The 18343-nt window shown below is 35.2% G+C and overlaps 1 protein-coding gene across 3 annotated transcripts in view; it reads right to left on the reverse strand.

The window, feature by feature from the left end:
• RAB28 (RAB28, member RAS oncogene family) overlaps positions 1-18343 on the reverse strand; it is a 97134-nt gene that overhangs the window by 75921 nt on the left and 2870 nt on the right. For all 3 annotated transcript variants that reach the window (XM_030564081.1, XM_030564080.1, XM_030564083.1), the window contains exons 2-3: positions 10515-10611; positions 4809-4897 (exon numbers count right to left, since the gene is read on the reverse strand). In XM_030564081.1, the coding sequence (XP_030419941.1) occupies positions 4809-4897; positions 10515-10611 (186 nt within the window). The remainder of the gene's footprint in view (positions 1-4808; positions 4898-10514; positions 10612-18343) is intronic.

Below are 18343 nucleotides of genomic sequence, written 5' to 3' on the forward strand. Positions count from 1 at the left end.
TAAGCACACCCAACTATCTGATTATGTCATCTGACCAGATCACAGACTAAGATGACATAGGTACAGGATATATTGTTTACAATGGCTTGTACAGAATCTGTATCTATCATAGGCCCCAATCCATGAAAATGATGCATATGGGTAGACCTCTGCACCCATGTGTCATCCATTTGACTTGCACAGGCAAAACAGTCCATTCAAGTACAAGAAGTTGAAGAATCAGAGCTTGACATGGTTAAGTTCCTTGGGGAAGGGGACAAAGCAACAAGAAAACTACCAGTATTTAATAATTAGTTCTATGGAAATGACACGACATCATCTGCCTTAAGAACTGAAATTATTGCCTTTTGCACACTTAATAGAACCTCAATATAATATTCTGGATAGATATTTATGCAGTATATGATTGCTTAGGTCATACATCCATTTCACAGTTAACAAGGCATTAAGGGCCAGATTTTCAAAGGTATTTAGGCACGTAAAGATGAATATAGGCACCTAGTGAGATTTACAAGGCACCTATCTGCATCTTTACGTAAATCTTTGTAAATTTGATGCCTAATGATCTGGAATTTATGAACTCACACATAAAAGTGATTGGACGTGAAGGGGCTGACTTGAGGAATGATTAAAAGAACTAACGGCAACATTTTGAAAACCACATTGGTGATTTAGGGACTTAAGTCACTTATTCAAAAATAATTTTGGCACTTAGGAGACAGAATCCCATTGACTTTTCAATGGGAATTAGGTGTCTACCCTGCTTACATACTTTTGTAAATCCTATTAGATACCTATCTGCATTCCTAGGCGTTTAAATACTTTTGCTAATCTGCCTCTAGTAAATGGAGACTGGAGCAGTAGCATATTTAAAGACACTAAGTAAGTAGGTAATCAGGGATTTGGAGCAATCAAATTTTTGAATTGCTCCGCTCCAGCTCTGGACAAAAAACTATTGCTCTGCGCTCCAGCTCCAAGCTCCACTCCAAAGCCCTGTAGGTAATAATTCCTTATTAATTTTTTGCTTCATGAATATCATCATATATTTTGTCTTAATTAAATATCTAGCTTTGGCTTATTATAATGATCAAATACATTATTCAATAATGAAATCATTTTATCTATGAAATAAAAGATCCAGGGCTGAAACCTTACCTTAATATTCAATATGCATTATATTTTCACATTACTTAATTCCAAGATATACACATGGGTCCAACAAACAAAGCAACTGATCAGGATGCAGTATTTCTATTTGCACTTTTTAAAGTTAGACTTTAGCATATCTCGTAGCAGGTTACCAAAGTACAAAAATCTCTTTAGGCAAAAACAGATCAAGTCGGAGTGCAGATGGATTTGCCCATTTCATCCCTCTGAACAACCTGATTGTATCTCTAAAGAGCAGTTAGTTTTGGGTCTGAATTAAGGTGACTTCTTATAGTTGTTGGTGACAAGGTGAGTAACACCAGCAATTTCAACTGCCTGCTGTGTTAGAATGCAGGTGCATGCAGCTATATGCTCTGCCTATCTACTCCCTTTCTTTGTACTTCACTATATTGCCTGCTCCCAAGAATTTTGCTATGTACTTAGACTAGGATTCTTCCCTTCAAATTCCACGTGGTGCCCTATTTAGATCTTCCCCTTTTTCGTTTCCACTACATCTTAAGATTCCCTACACTGAAGCAACTTTTAGTCTGGAAGAGAACAGACTACAGATTCTTCCAGAATTATCCATTCTGTTTCATTCGTTCGTCATGGAGGCTGCTGGGAAGCGAATGCTAAGAAAGTGTTCAGACCAGCCCTGGAAGGATAGACATCTTGGCATAACACTTACTAGAATTAAGGAGAGGGAAACTGACACTAATTTATTAGAAAGTTGCAACTAGTGTCGTTTGTTTATCAAATAAAGGTAGCTTTTGCCATTCTTAGTTATTTTAATGGAAATGTTACTAGATCACTCAATGCTGCTAAATTACAGATTACTATGATTTAAAAGAACACAATCAACTTTATAAAAATCACACTTTGGTCTGAATTTTTTGGACCTACTATTGCTACAAGAAACTCCTAAAATCATCACTGAAAACAATAGAAGAAAAAGTATTAGTGTTCATTGGGAACACTGAATAGTCAGTTTCACCTGTTCCTTAGTAGGTTTTTCACAGGAGAGAGAAAAATCTTCTTTTTTTTTTTTTTAAATAAGGTAAGTGTGGTTGTAAAACCACAGACATTACCAGAGTGACTCTGATGTCAGGTGTAATACTTAAAACTACTTAGCTTTTTTTAGAAATTGACTAAATTTTAAGACAAGGAGGTCAGATTTTTTACTCTATGAATTTGCAAATCCTAGTCACTTTAATTAGCAGCCCCTGCTCTATATTTATTAGTGTGATGTCACGCCTCTGCTCTTGTCCATGTCCTAGAGCCATATTCTTCCCTTTAATATGAGAAGTAGAGAGCAGAAAATAGAAGTAAAAAGAAAAAATACATGAAAACAATATATTTTATTGTCTATTGTTCCTACTGCAACTGCCAAAAATAAAAGAATGTAGTACTTAGTTTGATGTTACTAAGTCAAAAATAAAATTATGTGCTAGGGCTATTGATTAATTGCTGTTAACTCACGCGATTAACTCAAAAAAATTAATCACAGTTTTCATCACTGTTAAACAATAGAATACCAATTTAAATTTATTCAATTGGATGTTTTTCTAGATTTTTAAATATATTGATTTCAATTACAACGCTTGACAGTGTTCCTTTTATATTATTTTTATTACAAATATTTGCACTGTAAAAATGGCAAACAGAAGAAATAGTATTTTTCAATTCACCTCATACAAGTACTGTAGTGCATCAATCTCTTTATTGTGTAAGTGCAATTTACAAACGTAGATTTTTGTTACATAACTGCACCCAAAAACAAAACAATGCAAAACTTTAGAACCTACAAGTCCACTCAGACCTACTTCTTGTTCAGCCAATTGATAAGACAAATAATTTGTTTACATTTATGGGAGATAAAGCTGGCTGCTTATTCACAATGTCACCTGAAAGCGAGAACAGCCATTTGCATGGCACTTTTGTAGCCAGCATTGCAAGGTATTTACGTCCCAGTTATGCTAAACAGTCGTATGCCTCTTCATGCTTCAGCCACCATTCTAGGAACATGCTTCCATGCTGATGATGCCCATTAAAAAAAATAACGCATTAAATTTGTGACTGAACTCCTTGGGGGAGAATTGTATGTCTCCTACTCTGTTTTACCCGCATTCTGCCATATATTTCATGTTATAGCAGTCTCAGACGATGACCCAGCACATGCTGTTCATTTTAAGAACGCTTTCACTACAGATTTGACAATACACAAAGAAGGTACCAATGTGAGATTTCTAAAGATAGCTACATCACACAACCCAAGATTTAAGAATCTGAAGTGTCTTCCAAAATCAGAGAGACGAGGTGTAAAGAATGCTTTCAGAAGTTTTAAAAAGAGCAACACTCCAATGCATAAACTGCAGAACCTGAACCACCAAAAGAGAAAATCAACCTATCTGCTGGTGGCATCTGATTCAGATGATGAAAGTGAACATGCATTGGTCTGCGCTGCTTTGGATGGTTATTGAGCAGAACCCATTATCAGCATGGACACACGTCCTCTGAAACGGTGGTTGAAGCATGAAGGGACATATGAATCTTTAGTGCATCTGGCACATAAATATCTTGCAACGTTGGCTGCAACAATGCCGTGCAAATGTCTGTTTTCACTTTCAGGTGATATTGTAAACAACAAGCAGGCAGCATTATCTCCTGTAAACGTAAACAAACTTCTTTGTCTGAGCAATTGGCTGAACAAGAAGTAGGACTGAGTGGACTTGAAGGCTCTAAAATTTTACTTTTTGAATGCAGTTATTTTTTGTACATAATTCTACATTTGTATGTTCAACTTTCATGATAAAGAGATTGCACTCCAGTACTTGTATTAGGTAAATTGAAAAATACTATTTCTTTTGTTTTTTACAATGCAAACATTTGTAATAAAAAATAAATATAAAGTGAGCACTGTACACTTTATATTCTGTTTAATTGAAAACAATATATTTGAAAATGTAAAAGATATCCAAAACTATTTAAATAAATGGTATCCTATTATTGTTTAAACAGTGTGATTAATCATGATTTTTTTTAAACTCGCTTGACAGCCCAATTACGTGCACATCATTCCAAAACTGCATCTCATACCTCTACATGTTGTTGCAATATTTTGTTTAGTCCTAGCATTCAATTAAAGTTGCTTCATAAGCTTTTGGCACAAAATTAATTTTCACTGTATGCAAGTTCTGCAAAAAATATTTAGCTACCTGGTTGCCTCCTTTTGTTTGCCCTCGTATAACCACACTTGCTTGTATGAGCTTAATGGTGTAGGATTTCTCTTAATTTCCTCCTTCTACTTTTTCCCCTCAGGGGGCATCTGCTCTCGAAGCAGCCAGTATATCTGCTATACCATGTGGATATCCAACAGCCTTTACTGTTTACTGTGATTGCTTTTCTCAACTCAAGCCACAATGCACGGAAACATACATCTGTTTTTTGAGAGTTGTTAGGGATCTGCAAACTAGCACCTTTGCTGGTTTTTTTTTTAAGCCCAACTCAAACCTCACTATATCCAAAAATAAAACTTGCACATAAATCAATGCTAAAATAAATTTTTAATTAACCAGATGTTTAATTTTGGGACTAAAAGTGTTTCCTGAAAGAGTATGATTATGAAAGCAAAGTTGATCATTTTTAATTTGTTTTTACTGTACCTGGGCTCCATAGATGTATTTATCCAACATCTTGCCTCCTATTGTTTGCCCCCCGATATCCCACACTTGAAGAGTAACATTCAAGTTTCCTGAAAAAGAAAAATATGCAGAAGCTGATTTCTTTGAAGACACTGATTTGATGAACTTTGATGCAACTACATTCAAAATGTAACATTAAAGCAGTTGATATAATTCCAGCATATCTGTAAATACCTTTTGCAAACATTTTCTTGCACACCTAATAAATATTTGGTCCAAATACGTAGATGAACAAATCAACTGGGAAAAAAAAGTTAATCCCTTTTAAATTACACTCATTAAGATCTAGTAAGAATACAGCTAGACATGAACTGCATCTCATTGTAAGTGTTCTCTGGAGGAAAAGAATTAGAATGGTATAAGGTACAGTTTTCCTAAGTCAAAGTTTAATAATGTATTTTAGTGAAGTATTCTGAAAAGAAGCTTAACAAAACAAATCTTTATACCATAATAGTTCATTGTCCTTTATTTCTAGTAATATCAACCTAACCACATATTTTAACTCCCATGCGCCTGTTCAACTGTCTTAAACATTTAAAACTGGGATACATGCACAGAGTAACACTATTTTGGGAGAGATGTTACCAATACTACTGTACAGTTAGGTGAGTATAACGGAAACGTTAACACAATCCTATTTGCAGGGTACAAAATCCTTCCTCCTCTGCCCTCCCCACTCCAGAGAGGCACTCAGCCATAAACCTGACTTGGCTTACAAATTCTCAGCCTCTAAGTTATTTTTTTTTAAACCAATCAACAGACCATCCTTTTTGGTACACAACTCCAAGTAACTTTACATTCAGTTTTGAAGACCATTACTCTATACTGTAGATAATATTGTTTGTTTGTTCCACAACCCCTAAAAAAACCCCAACAAACAGAAATACCAAAATATGCTGAGAGGTTAAAAAAAAAATCTACAGTCCATGCAGACCTGCCAATTCAATCATTCATATAGTTGTTAAAATCCATTGCATCTAAAGAACTCAATTGTCCACTGAGCCATTTTTAGATGTAACGAAACAGATGTATTCTATGAGCAAACAATCCAAATTAGCACACAAAATATATACACACATAGATCTATGCCAAACTGTAACACACACACACGCGCATAACTCGACTGTCATCTTTTATGATCAGATAACTTCTGCAGTACAAAACTGATTGTCAGGAAGCATCAAACTCTAGTACAGTAAAGTTCAATACAAATTTTCACCGATCTAACTACAATGCATGCATTAATAATACTTTGTATGTATACAAAACTATAACTTCCAATTAATTTTTATTTCTAGACAAAAATGCAATAAAGTGACAAATTTCACATAAGTCATAAAATTTAAGTCTGACATTTCTTAACTCATACTAATCGTGTGGTAGGTAATGGGGGAGGAAAGAGCAAAATATTATTGGTTAGAGAGTTTTACCCTTAAACTGGATATTTATTATTATATTACAAACTTTATGTTCTTGAGCAAAATGTTATCTATTCACCCATAAAGAAACAGAGCATTTACATGTAGAACTTTCATTCACATTAAATGAGTTACACAAGTGAAAACCCCACTTCTCGATGAAAATTTATTCTACCGCATTGTGACAGTACATAGTAAATTACAAACATACACATGGAGATACTGTGCTTGGGCTACAAAGTGTAACAATTACATTTTTATAACACATTTTGTTTTCTTTTGGTTAAGTATTCTGACTTTTTAACCAAATCTTTTTAAATTGGTATGTATGTCTCAGATATACATGAATATTTCATGTACTTACTAAAAGATTCAATCTATGCAGACTACTAAAAACAAGCCTTACTTATTAATCTGTTTTTAAATTTATGAAATCCCCTTCTTAAAAACAAAGAATATTTATGGAAACAGTGCATTTCTGTTCAATATTCAAAAATAACTTTTCACCTGTAATAAGAAACATATCTGTTTTCACAAGGCATTGACCAATTCTTAAGTGTTGCTTTTAAAACTTAGAGCATAAATCTATAGTGACTACAGATAACACAAGAATAAGTCTTTCATAAACATATATGTGGCATGAACAAACTGGCGAATCAGTACTAGGAAGCAACTATGCTTCTTCAGTGGCTAACCAAATTAAACATACCCAAAAGCCCACCAAACAATGCATTCTGCAGTGTCCCATATCTAACTTCACTGTATTTGTTCTATTGCTAATTTACCATTTCATTCATGCTAGGTATATGGAAAAATATATTAGAAATAGTATAACTTTTTAAAACAAAGAAATTTTAGAATCGTGTGTGTGTGTTAAAATGTTTCCAAATTGATTACTATCCAACGTTGGAGACAAACAGAAGTTATTGGGCTCATTATAGGGGTAACTGGGTGACCTTCTCTGGCCTGTGTTACACAGGAGGTCAGACTAGATGATCTAGGTCTCTTATAGTCTTAAAAAAATATGAAGTTTTCCCCTTCTATGAAGATTATAGAAAATAAAATCTTGTTTGTCTAAATAAAGCTTGATTGTTTCATTCATGTTAAGGGGACTCCTATCTTAAATTAAACTAGAGCAGTTACTGAAATTCATACTGATTATCTAAGTGATAAATTAGTATTAACCCTATACTGCTTCATATGTTTTTTGCAAGATTATTCCATGTTGTGTAGTATCTATTTTGTGGTCAACTTTTTAGGATAGCTATGACAGTAGAAAAAAATCTGAACAATATGACTATTTAAAATTCAAATATTAGATATGGTAACATTAAATTTTACTTTTGGCATAAAATGTATTCTATCTACTGACCAATTTAAAGGAAGTGTATATTAACTCTGAATGTCAATAGCAAAAAAGTTTAACTACACATGAAGAAAAATGTCAACAGTTCACTTTTTACAGCTATAGTATCCTTTCTCTATGCACCAAAATTAATGAACCAGTAAACAATTATAGTTGAAGAATTCCAGAGAAATTGCATACAGTCCATTGATGACAAACAAGAAAATTTGAATAGAGTTTTTCTGTTTGTTTATTCATTTGGTTTACACACACAGAGTAGAAAATGGCATGCAATAGGATGCAAAAAATGAGTAAATGAGAACTTAATATATAGATTGCTTTTGGTCTGAACTGAAGCCACTAAGAGGATTCAACAAGGACGTTTATAAAAGTATGCTTGGTGCATTGGTTAACCTTACTTAAAGTGCTGCACAGTCAAGATAAAACTAAAAACATAAGTCTGACCACTTCTTGTACTGAAGACTTAAAAAATCATTTTCACAGTAGAACCCTGTTTAGTGAACTGTACCCAACCTCCCTGAAAGTATTTTGACTATGGCTCTTAAGAAGCTCTATCAGCAAAACCTCTGGCTAGCAGATACACAATTTTAAGCCATAAAATCTGCAGAGTGATTGCATCGACTTTACAGCATATTGGATCATTAAATATACTGAAATGGATCGATATTTGGAAAATAATTACCTGGAAAAAATTTCATGGAGAGAATTTGAGTAGCTGAACACTAAAAATCATATTGTTCACAATTAAACTAGTCAAAAATACTCGCAATGTGTATTAAATTGTTATTTTATTGGAGTAATCAACTGGTAAAATGATATCCCACTTCCTACTGTAAAACTATACCAGTTACTAAAAAAAACTGAGAAGTATAAGACTATACTGGATACACAAACATTCCAAAACAACATTTCATTTTTATCTACTAATATTAAGTTACTATTTGTTTTATAAATAAATCCTAATATATTTTATGAGGATAGAAAAATACATATTTCTGTTTGGTTTTTAAACTATCATTTCAATTTTGAAAAATCTGTTTACATTTAAAATCAAAACATAAGTTAGTGCTATTCCAAAGTCAGTTATCTACCACCTGTCCTACTAAAGAATGCAAACTAGCGCATGTTTTTCTACTGATATTTGCATACTTTTGTATAGTTATATGAATTCACATTTAGAGAAATATTAGTAACTTTGAATAAGCAAAACTAATATTTGTAATCAACAAATTAAAAGAATATATTTACTGAGGAAGTCCATTCCATAGTTACTTTTTGAACTTTAAAACTTTTCCCCCCAAAAATCTGACTTTTCCATACAAATTTATCCCTCTAGAGACAAAGGGACACAGTGAGGAACCCAGGAGGAAATGCATCTTTCTTGATATAAGAAGTATTTATATTTTACAAACACAGAAATAAGAAAATATACATAGGCAGTCACTATTCTATATGTTTGGGTGAGATTTACACCTACACTCTTATAATGAAATATAATTATGGAACATAACAATTATGAATGGGGACAAAAGTATGACACTTCTCGAAGTTTTCCACCCAAAAAGAATATTTAGAAACCCAATAATGTGCTAATATCTTCTGTGTGTTTAACAGCTGGAAAAAAAACTTGCAAAAGTACAAGTTCTGAGCATACATGCTGCAGGATTTGTGTACACATTCCATTGACAAGTGCTGCTGTAAGTATTCTGCATACTTGTATTTCTAGAAGAGCAGGCAGGACAATAAAAAAAATACTCTATCCATTTTATACAAAAATAAGCACACGGAGTTGGAACATGTGTCAAGTCATACACAAAAGAGTACAATGGAATAACTCAAAATAATCTTGAAGAACATAATCCTTTTATGTATTCCTGCATTCTATACAACTTGGGGGGAAAATAACATAATAATTAGAAATAATTGGCAATATAGTTTCAACAAAATAACATTAAGAACACTGCATGTTTTCATGTAAAATTGCAGATTTCATTTCTAGTTTGCTACTAGTAGGTTACCAAAATAAAGATAGAACTTGCATCAATTTTATCATACCTGATTGCAACTTAATACTTAAAAGCGCTTTTTCCAGCTTTCATTTATTAAGCTCACCATGGTAAATTGCTTTTAATGGAATACTTTCATGCTTACAAATTGAACAGCCACAATGAATGAATGGTTCTTTTTATACCCTCAATTGTTCAGAAACAAACTTTAAGCACTAACCATTCTTTTTTATTATTTTTTGCATTTTCCATGCAGTGTGTGCAACTGGCATCTAAATAGTTTCTTTGCCGTCGTGAACTGAAACATCTTGAATGCTCAAACTGTATTTTTATGAGTGCCGAGGGACCTTAAATTTTAGTGGTCTATTAAATGCCAGCAATTTCATGCTGCCTTGCATAAAACAGCATTCACATATTAGAGCACAGCGATTCCATAGGTACATTATACTTCTCCCCCACAACCCAAATACAAGTTCAGTGTATTTTAGCTAAAAAATTAGATTTATTTCAAAATGCAAAGATATTTTCAGTTAATACATAATTATATTTTGTTTATGTTATGTATTGTACTACTATCCACTTGAAGAGGTTAATCTTAATAAGTAATATTTTTTTAAAATGTGGCTAATAATGGTTCTAGGAAAATAATGTTTTATCTTTAAAGAAATAAATAACCAATACACAATCCTTTTTCACTTGGTGTCTACATAATAAAAAAATCTGAGAGAAACTACCCTCATAGCCAAATTAATTGTTCTATTTAAAAACATCTGCATGAAAAGTACTAGCTTACGTTACGTATTTCATTCTCAAGACTTTGTCTCTGCAAGTTTTACTATTGCCACCACTTTCAGTCTAAGACTCTTTATTCTCTTACCTGGTAATGTTATTCTTTTCAAAAAGAAGTCCAGTCCTACAGTCTGTTTGTACTGTTTCCCAAAAGCTTCTTGGGCAAAACGTGTGGCTAAAGATGTCTAAAAACAGAACCATATCAAATTATTTGGTATTTTAAAGCCTGCAAACCCAATTTAAACCAGTCCTAAATCTTATAATACAAAGGTAAGCAATTTTTTAATCAATGCCAGCTAACAATATTCTCTGATGGCAGACAAGCTTTCTGGCCAGCTTAAAATATAATAGAAGTAGATGATAACAGCAAGTTATGTCGGCAAAAAACAAAGAGTAAAACATTCAGCATGCTTCCTCTATATTTTAAAAAATATTCTGATATTAAAAATGCAGAATTGTATTACATTTTTAATTCAGTGCCAATAGTGCACTCTGCTCCATACAAACATAAGGTGATATGGTCCTTACCCCATAGGGCTTACAATTATTAAAAAGAAAGTCCTGATTTCTACAACATGGGAACATGTATACATCACTAATCACAAACCTTCAACACTGGACGACTGCTCTCACGCAGATCCACACTGCAACTTTGTATGGTTGCAGAGATCCACTTCCCGCACAAGAACTGCAGGATAAGGGCCTACCTGGGGACTAACCTAGTGCCTGATCCTGCATTTATATGCCTATTGAGGCTACACACATGAAGTTTTGCATGTATTGTGTCAAATAGTATGTTGGAAATTGTTTTCCTAGTGTTAAATTTCACAAAGTTATGTCATCATGAATGTACACTGATACATTGGGCTGCCTTTTGAAATAACAGAGATCTCTCACTTTTTACTTGGAACCTCAAAAAGGGCATGTTTCTAATGACTTTAATATGCAGAAAGTAACAAAGTATGTATTTTCTGTTTCTTCATGACCAGTTGTAATTCATTTATCAAAGACAATAAAAATATATGATATAATGTAAAAAGGATACAAAAGAACAGAAAACACTAGTTATACGAATTCCTAGAACTGTTGAAAAAAATAACGATGCCTTAAAAATTAGTGTGATGTTGCTAAAAGAATGTATCCTATATCAAATAATTGCCAAGCATATATCAGTCTCTTGTTAACATGACATCTACAAACTGCAGAAATTAGCCATATTTCTGCCTCTATCGTTAAGGAAAAAAAAATATCAGGTAACAGCTCCACAAAGCCTCTAAACTGCCAGAGACTGACATCCAAAGTGAGCAAACAGGAATCTAGCCAATCTTTAAATAAAACACTGAATGACATCAAGCATTATTAAAAATGAGTAGTAGAGGATATCCAGTTAACATATAATACATTACAATAATACAAATAGTCCTGTTACTGTACAGACATGTTACACTACTAATGTGAGGGGGGGGGCACTGTAATGCTTGCTCTTTTTCTACAACAGCTTGTACCCCTTTTCATGAGAAGTTATTTATACACTACCACCACCAAAGGACTCCACAATTAAAAATCAAGCATGAATAGGGAAATACTGATCCAGAAAGTTATTTGTGAAGGAAATAATACAAGACTTAACAGTTGCTTGATTGTATCATTCATATTCCCATCACTATCAGGGATTAATAGGTGTCTTGAACTCAAAAGATATTATTAAACCAGATCCAAAACCCAATTAAATTAAGGAGAATCGTTTAATTTACTCTAGTGGACTCAGGCCCATAGAGAATTAAGAAAATAAATGAAAACAAGCAAACTACAATTAAATAAGCATATTCATGCCATCTGTACCACATTCGACAGTGAAAAGGTTGTGGATCACAGAGGATGAGAATCCATCTGCCACCACAAAGCTATCTGACAATTATTTTTAAGTACATGTTCAAAATAAAATTGAGTAAAAATGTTGATTGGCGTACCGCTAACTCATTCACGTTATTTTTGTAATCTAACACTGAGCATTTGATCATTTTAAAAAAAAAATCTATCACCACCTCAGATGTAGGCAAGTATAAACAAAGTGCAGAAGTGCACCATATAGGTAGGCCTCTTTTCCTGTAAACTGAATGTTGAATTACAAAATAGGCACTTTTCCCCGTAATTTCCCCTTTCATTAGTGAATAATAACTAGCACCTGAGATGCAGAACAAACTATAAACCCTATAATATGGTCAGATTTGGAAAATATAAAATCCTAATTTAGATCCATGATAAATAAGCAAACGCTCCCATTTTAAGGATACAGTAAATACTAACTTCATCACTCTGTGACACTTGATATTCCCAAAAGGTTTCTAAGGGTGTTAATAAAAATAAACAACACATTCAATTAACAGCCAACCAATAAGAGCAACAAGTAATCAACAGCATGGCAAAGTTCTCTTAAATAGCTTTCCTCCACTCTCCTGAATGCAAAGGAATTTATTGCAGAAAATCATTGACTAACTCCTTTTTTAATTTTTTTTAATGAACGTTAGCGCTCACGAAAGGTGTAAGATTGCCAGCCCTGAAGACTGGAGTTCTCTATTCATTCACAGAACAAGTATTTATCCACAAGAACATTGACAGCAGCAGTTCAAGTCCTCTACACATGGAAAAGTTGTCTCCATGCCCATTCAGGTCCATCCACAATGCAAAAGCTCCCTACGATCCTAAAACTGCTCTCTAGAAGGGTTCTTGAGAAAAGTTTTAGGTAACAATTTTGGCATCAGTCGTAGCCTGTGTGGTCAAGGTAAATTATTTTCCATTCCAAGGGTTGATGAAAGCCATTCTAGCTCAAAAAAACATTTTCTGTGACAGTTTTAAACAAGATTTTCCCCATCCAAAAAGTTTCATGAATCTGCAGAACAATTTTGTAACATAGACCGGGTCTCATTACATGACCTCTCTACTATGACTGCCAACCATTGTGTTGATAGACTCTCTTTCTCTATTTAGGCCCCAGTTCAGCAAAGTATTTAAGCGCTTGCCTAAATATAAGCATATGCATAAATGCTTTGCTGAATACGGATGGCTGACTGAATCTGGGTCTTAATGCATATGCCTGATAATATTTATTTAGCAGCCCAGTCCCTTCCCTTTCAGCTAAAGTTCTTAGGGTGCTGAATTAGCAATTAATCTAATGAAATCATAAAAGTATAAGAACCACAAAGAGCTTAAAAGCCAAAGCAGCAGTTTTAAGAATGAGTGATTTGGGGGGAATTCCCTACAAACCAGGATACAGTTTAATGTAAGCAGTGAAGCAGAGAAGACTGCTTGCTTATAATTTTAGATCAATCACCAACTAGTTCTATCAGCTGTGCTGGAAATTGTCCATAAATTGTCCTGAAATGAGCTCTCCAGCTCAAAAGCTTGTCTCTTTCACAACAGAACTTGGTCTAATAAAAGATATTACCTTGTCTCTCTCCTATCCTGGGACAAACAAGGCTACACCACCACTGCAAACATTCATTTAGACAGACAGACAAACAAAAAAATCAGACTATGTCTGAAAAAAAAGTTGCCATCTGTCAAATGTTAGATGGTAAGTCATGATATATGCAATGACATCCAGACAGTGTCAGTCATGCTTTCTTACTAGCCATTTTGGGGGTATTTGTAGAGCAAGAGTAGGAACTTCACAAAGGCTGCCCTACTTGCCTTTGCCTCCCTAAGAGGTAAATTTTTCAGAAGTGCCAATGGGACTTTGGATGTTACCTCTGGATCCAACAATAAGGTCTTCCATCAAAGATTTCCACTTTACTAAACCCATTGAGAAATTCACTATCACCACCTAAAAATTAATCTGTATCCCCTCTCATCCTACCCCTTCCAATTTATCATGTCAACTCTCTATTTATAGTAACAATCCACACTGGACCACAATCTGCACCAGCATCAAACTGTAAGAATCTTAGATGCACAAAATGACAGGAAACTGTAGGGCAGAAAATGCTTTAATTTTTGTACTGGTTATGGAGTAACTCAAATATGGATAAATTTTCAAAGAAGAGAGTCTAGTTTATAAAAACACACTGATCTAACATTTTGCTTATTGCTAGTTTACAAAGCAAATAATTTTATAATTTTGATTTTTTGGCCTTCCCACTCCACCGCAACCCAACAATGAAAAACTGTCCTTTAAAAGAAAAAGTGGCTGATAAAATGTTTACAGACAACCTATTTATTTTTATTATCTAGGTTTGCAAGCCTGAAAATGGATCTCTGAATAGTTCCTCCATCTGCAAAATGGAGACTACGATAGTAATCTAAATGATAGTGGTGAAGTGAAATTTAATTAACGTTTATAAAGCACTTTGAGATCTTCAAATGAAAGGTGCTACAGAAGTACAAAGTATTAGGTGGGTCGCGAGGCTATAAATGCTAAATATTTTTTAGCCGGAGAAGGAAATTCCAGTTCATTAATGGCTGAAAATAGTTATGTGATGAGCAAGCCAAGATTTACTTCCTCAGAGATCAACAATAATGAAGTCTGAAATTATGTTGATCATTGAAATTGTAGAATTTGAAAATAGCATCTTATTACCCACAGATCAATCCAAAATTTTAAAAAAAAAGGGAGAGGGAAGATCCAGGAGCAATACACATTTGAGAAGGTCATCTCAAAGCTTTTGTAAGGGAAGAGGGTTTTAGGATTCCTACCGGGGGCAAGACACAGTTAAGTTCCATCTTTTGTATCAACCGCGAGAGTACATGTCCGATAAATTCAAGTCCCACACTCAACTGGAAGGGAGAGAAGGAATGCACACTGCCCCTTATCTCCAGCTCTGAAGCCTCCTAACTTTGGGGGGGGGGGGGGCGGGATCCAGCTATTCTATTCCTCCTCCAACCTCCCAGTAGGTAAGGGGATGGTACATTTCTGCTGCTCTACCCACCCACATGACCTTTATTTTTCCAAGATCTCCTTGCCCATGAATAGCTCCAGAACCTAGTTCCACAGAGCAGTCCTTTCCCGAGCAGCAGCAGAGCAAAACTAGTGTGGTTTTTGTTAGTTTCACTACTGCCAAGTTTCTCAACATGCAAACCAATGAGTGTGTGGAAAAATGTAGAAGCAACATCCAGAGACTGACACCATTTTTTCAATCTATACTAATGTCACTAATTTAAAAAAAGTTTGGTTTAGTTTCTGGAAGGGAGGGGCTTGGCAAAAACTCTGGTTCCTGAAGTTTGTTCCCTTCTCTCTTTCCCTCCTCTTCCTTCCTATAAAAGAAAGTCTTTTCTTTTATACTTCTGTTTATTTTTGCTTAACTCAATCCTCCTTTTCTGTTTCAGATTTCTTTTGATCACCTAGTTTAATCTGTCTTCCTTATTTTTGTCTAACTCATTCCAATCCTTCTTTAATCATCATTTTTTTCCTCAGGTTGTGCACTGTTTTTCCTATTTTTTTTCCTTTTTAATATTTTCTTAGCATTTTTTTAAAATTGTAATCTTTTCTTTATTTTCTCCATTTTAGTATATTTTTCTTCTGGTCTGTGTCTCTGTATTTCTATCAGTCGCTCCTCCATTTCTATCATGCTGTTACCATTACTCCTCTCCTCCAGGAGCAGCACTTCCACTCAGGTCAACCTGATTTAGACTCCACAGCTAACCTGAATCATTCCCATTTCCCTTGCCACTCTGCCACGTCACCAGTCAGGTTTAGCCCATCCATCCATCTCCATCTATGGAGGGGTTGACGGGCCTAATCTGAGTAGCACTGTGACACCATCTTACAGGTCTCAATGCCACTGCTGTGCACTGAGTGCTAGATGGGCTCACTCTCCAACCCTCCCCTCCAGGTCTCATCTTTCAGCACCCCACTCTACTCTTGTGCATGTTTATGTAGCAAAAAAAGACACTTAGTGACCTTTCCATGACTTCCATGAGTTTTTCCCACATCTCTGTCAAGAAATTTTCTAAAAAAGTGAATGGGAGTGAAGCACTGCTCCCTGCATCATGAATGGGGCCACTACTCAGGAAGAGAAATGGAAACACTGTCCTGGAATGGAACTGCCATGAAGCTGTCTGAGCAGTTTTGTTTTTAAACTACTGCAAGCAGTTCCATGGAGTTTAAATCATTCCCCCTCTCTCCCAGGCATGACACCAGAAGACAAGCAAGTTTGCTGCCTTCTTGTAAGCTGGCTGAACCATTGTTCCTCAAGAGGCAGGAGACCAGTGTTGCCATTGTTGGCCTGGAGGAAGAAAAGGAAAATATGAAGCTCTGGATCTCAGAAGGGAATGAGAGAATATATCTTCTGCCGCTATTCCTATTCCTCTCCATTGACTGAAGACAGATCATAACTCCTGCAGAGAGAGGAATGTGTACAGTGAATGGGGGCTGAGTATGTGCACAAAGGAGGCTGGATGAGAAACATACACAAGAGGGAGGCTGGGTGGGGGAAAAGAAACTTATGCTTATACACACACTGTTTTAAGAACTAAGGGGAACAAGTGACAACACAGGAGAGGGAACTCAAATGGTTTGGTCTTAAGAGGTCTCCAAATGCACCTGAACTGGCCCCAAGGCTGTATCCACCCCACCCATTCAGGTTGTCAGACCTCTTTTACTTTTGCAAGATTTTCCTGCAAGGCCCAAAGGTGCAACTGGGCCTTCTAGGCACCAATATGGCTGGAAGAAGCCTCTCTAATAGCACTATCTAGGCTAGGAGGGAGTGCAGGGATTTAGATCAATTAAATTTTTGAATTGTTCCGCTCCAGCTCCGGGCAAAAACCTACTGCTCTGCGCTCCAGCTCCGCTCCAAAGCCCTGAGTGTGAGGAAAGCAAAGCAGCCCCCAATCAATGTAACCTGCACTAAGGATTCAGGGATGCAACCAGGAAAAAACATCAAAATGCACCAATGCTTGCAATTCCAGATATGGTAAGAGGTCTTGCCGTAAGGTGCTGAACAGCAGTAGTGAAAAGGACTTCTTAGTTTGATTTGTATACTGGGAAAGCTAAGAGCAAAAGACTAGAGCTATCTTGAGCATTTATAATACACTCCTTAGATTGCCACTTGGAATCATTGATCCATTGATTAAAATATAACACCACTTTCATGGCATAAAAGGTTTTCTTTACAACCATTAGAGCTAGATCTCTTTAATTTAAAGAAAAGAGTCAAGTCTATATTTAGCCACATGCCTTTTTCAGCACAGAGAATTTTCCAACTTATCAATGGAAAGCATATTTTCCAACACCTGAAAACTATATGAAGTCTTGGTTTTTCACCTGAATCATATGTAAACCAGTTATTCTGTGACCGAATTTTTAAATTTCCTACTAAAAAGTCAGTAACAAAGGAGAAATTGTACTTTTGAGATTCACATTCATGATGGAGATTATCAGGTATGTCTCATTAACACATTCAAAATATGTGTAATAATACATACACTGAGGAGTCCTTGTGGCACCTTAGAGACTAACAGATGTATTTGGGCATAAGCTTTCATGGAATATAATCCACTTCATCAGATGCATGGAGTGGAAAATACAGTAGGCAGGTATAAATATACATAAATATACAGCACATGAAAAGATGAGAGTTGCCTTACCAAGTGTAGGGGGGTCAGTGCTAACGAGGCCAATTCAGTTAGGGTGGGAGTGGCCCATTCTCAGCAGCTGACAAGAAGGAGTATCAACAGAGGGAAAAAAAAATTTGTAGTGACCCAGCCACTCCCAGTCTTTATTCAGGCCTAATTTGATGGTGTCAAGTTTGCAAATTAATTACAGTTCTGCAGTTTTTCATTGAAGTCTGTTTCTGAAGTTTTTTTGTTGAAGAATGTTGTTATTGAGTGTCCAGGGAGACTGAACTGCTCTCCTACTGGTTTTTGAATGTTACAATTCTTGATGTCTGATTTGTGTCCATTTATTCTTTTGAGTTGAGACTG

The sequence above is a fragment of the Gopherus evgoodei genome, chromosome 5 (genome assembly GCF_007399415.2).
Source record: "Gopherus evgoodei ecotype Sinaloan lineage chromosome 5, rGopEvg1_v1.p, whole genome shotgun sequence".
Lineage (NCBI taxonomy): Eukaryota > Metazoa > Chordata > Testudines > Testudinidae > Gopherus > Gopherus evgoodei.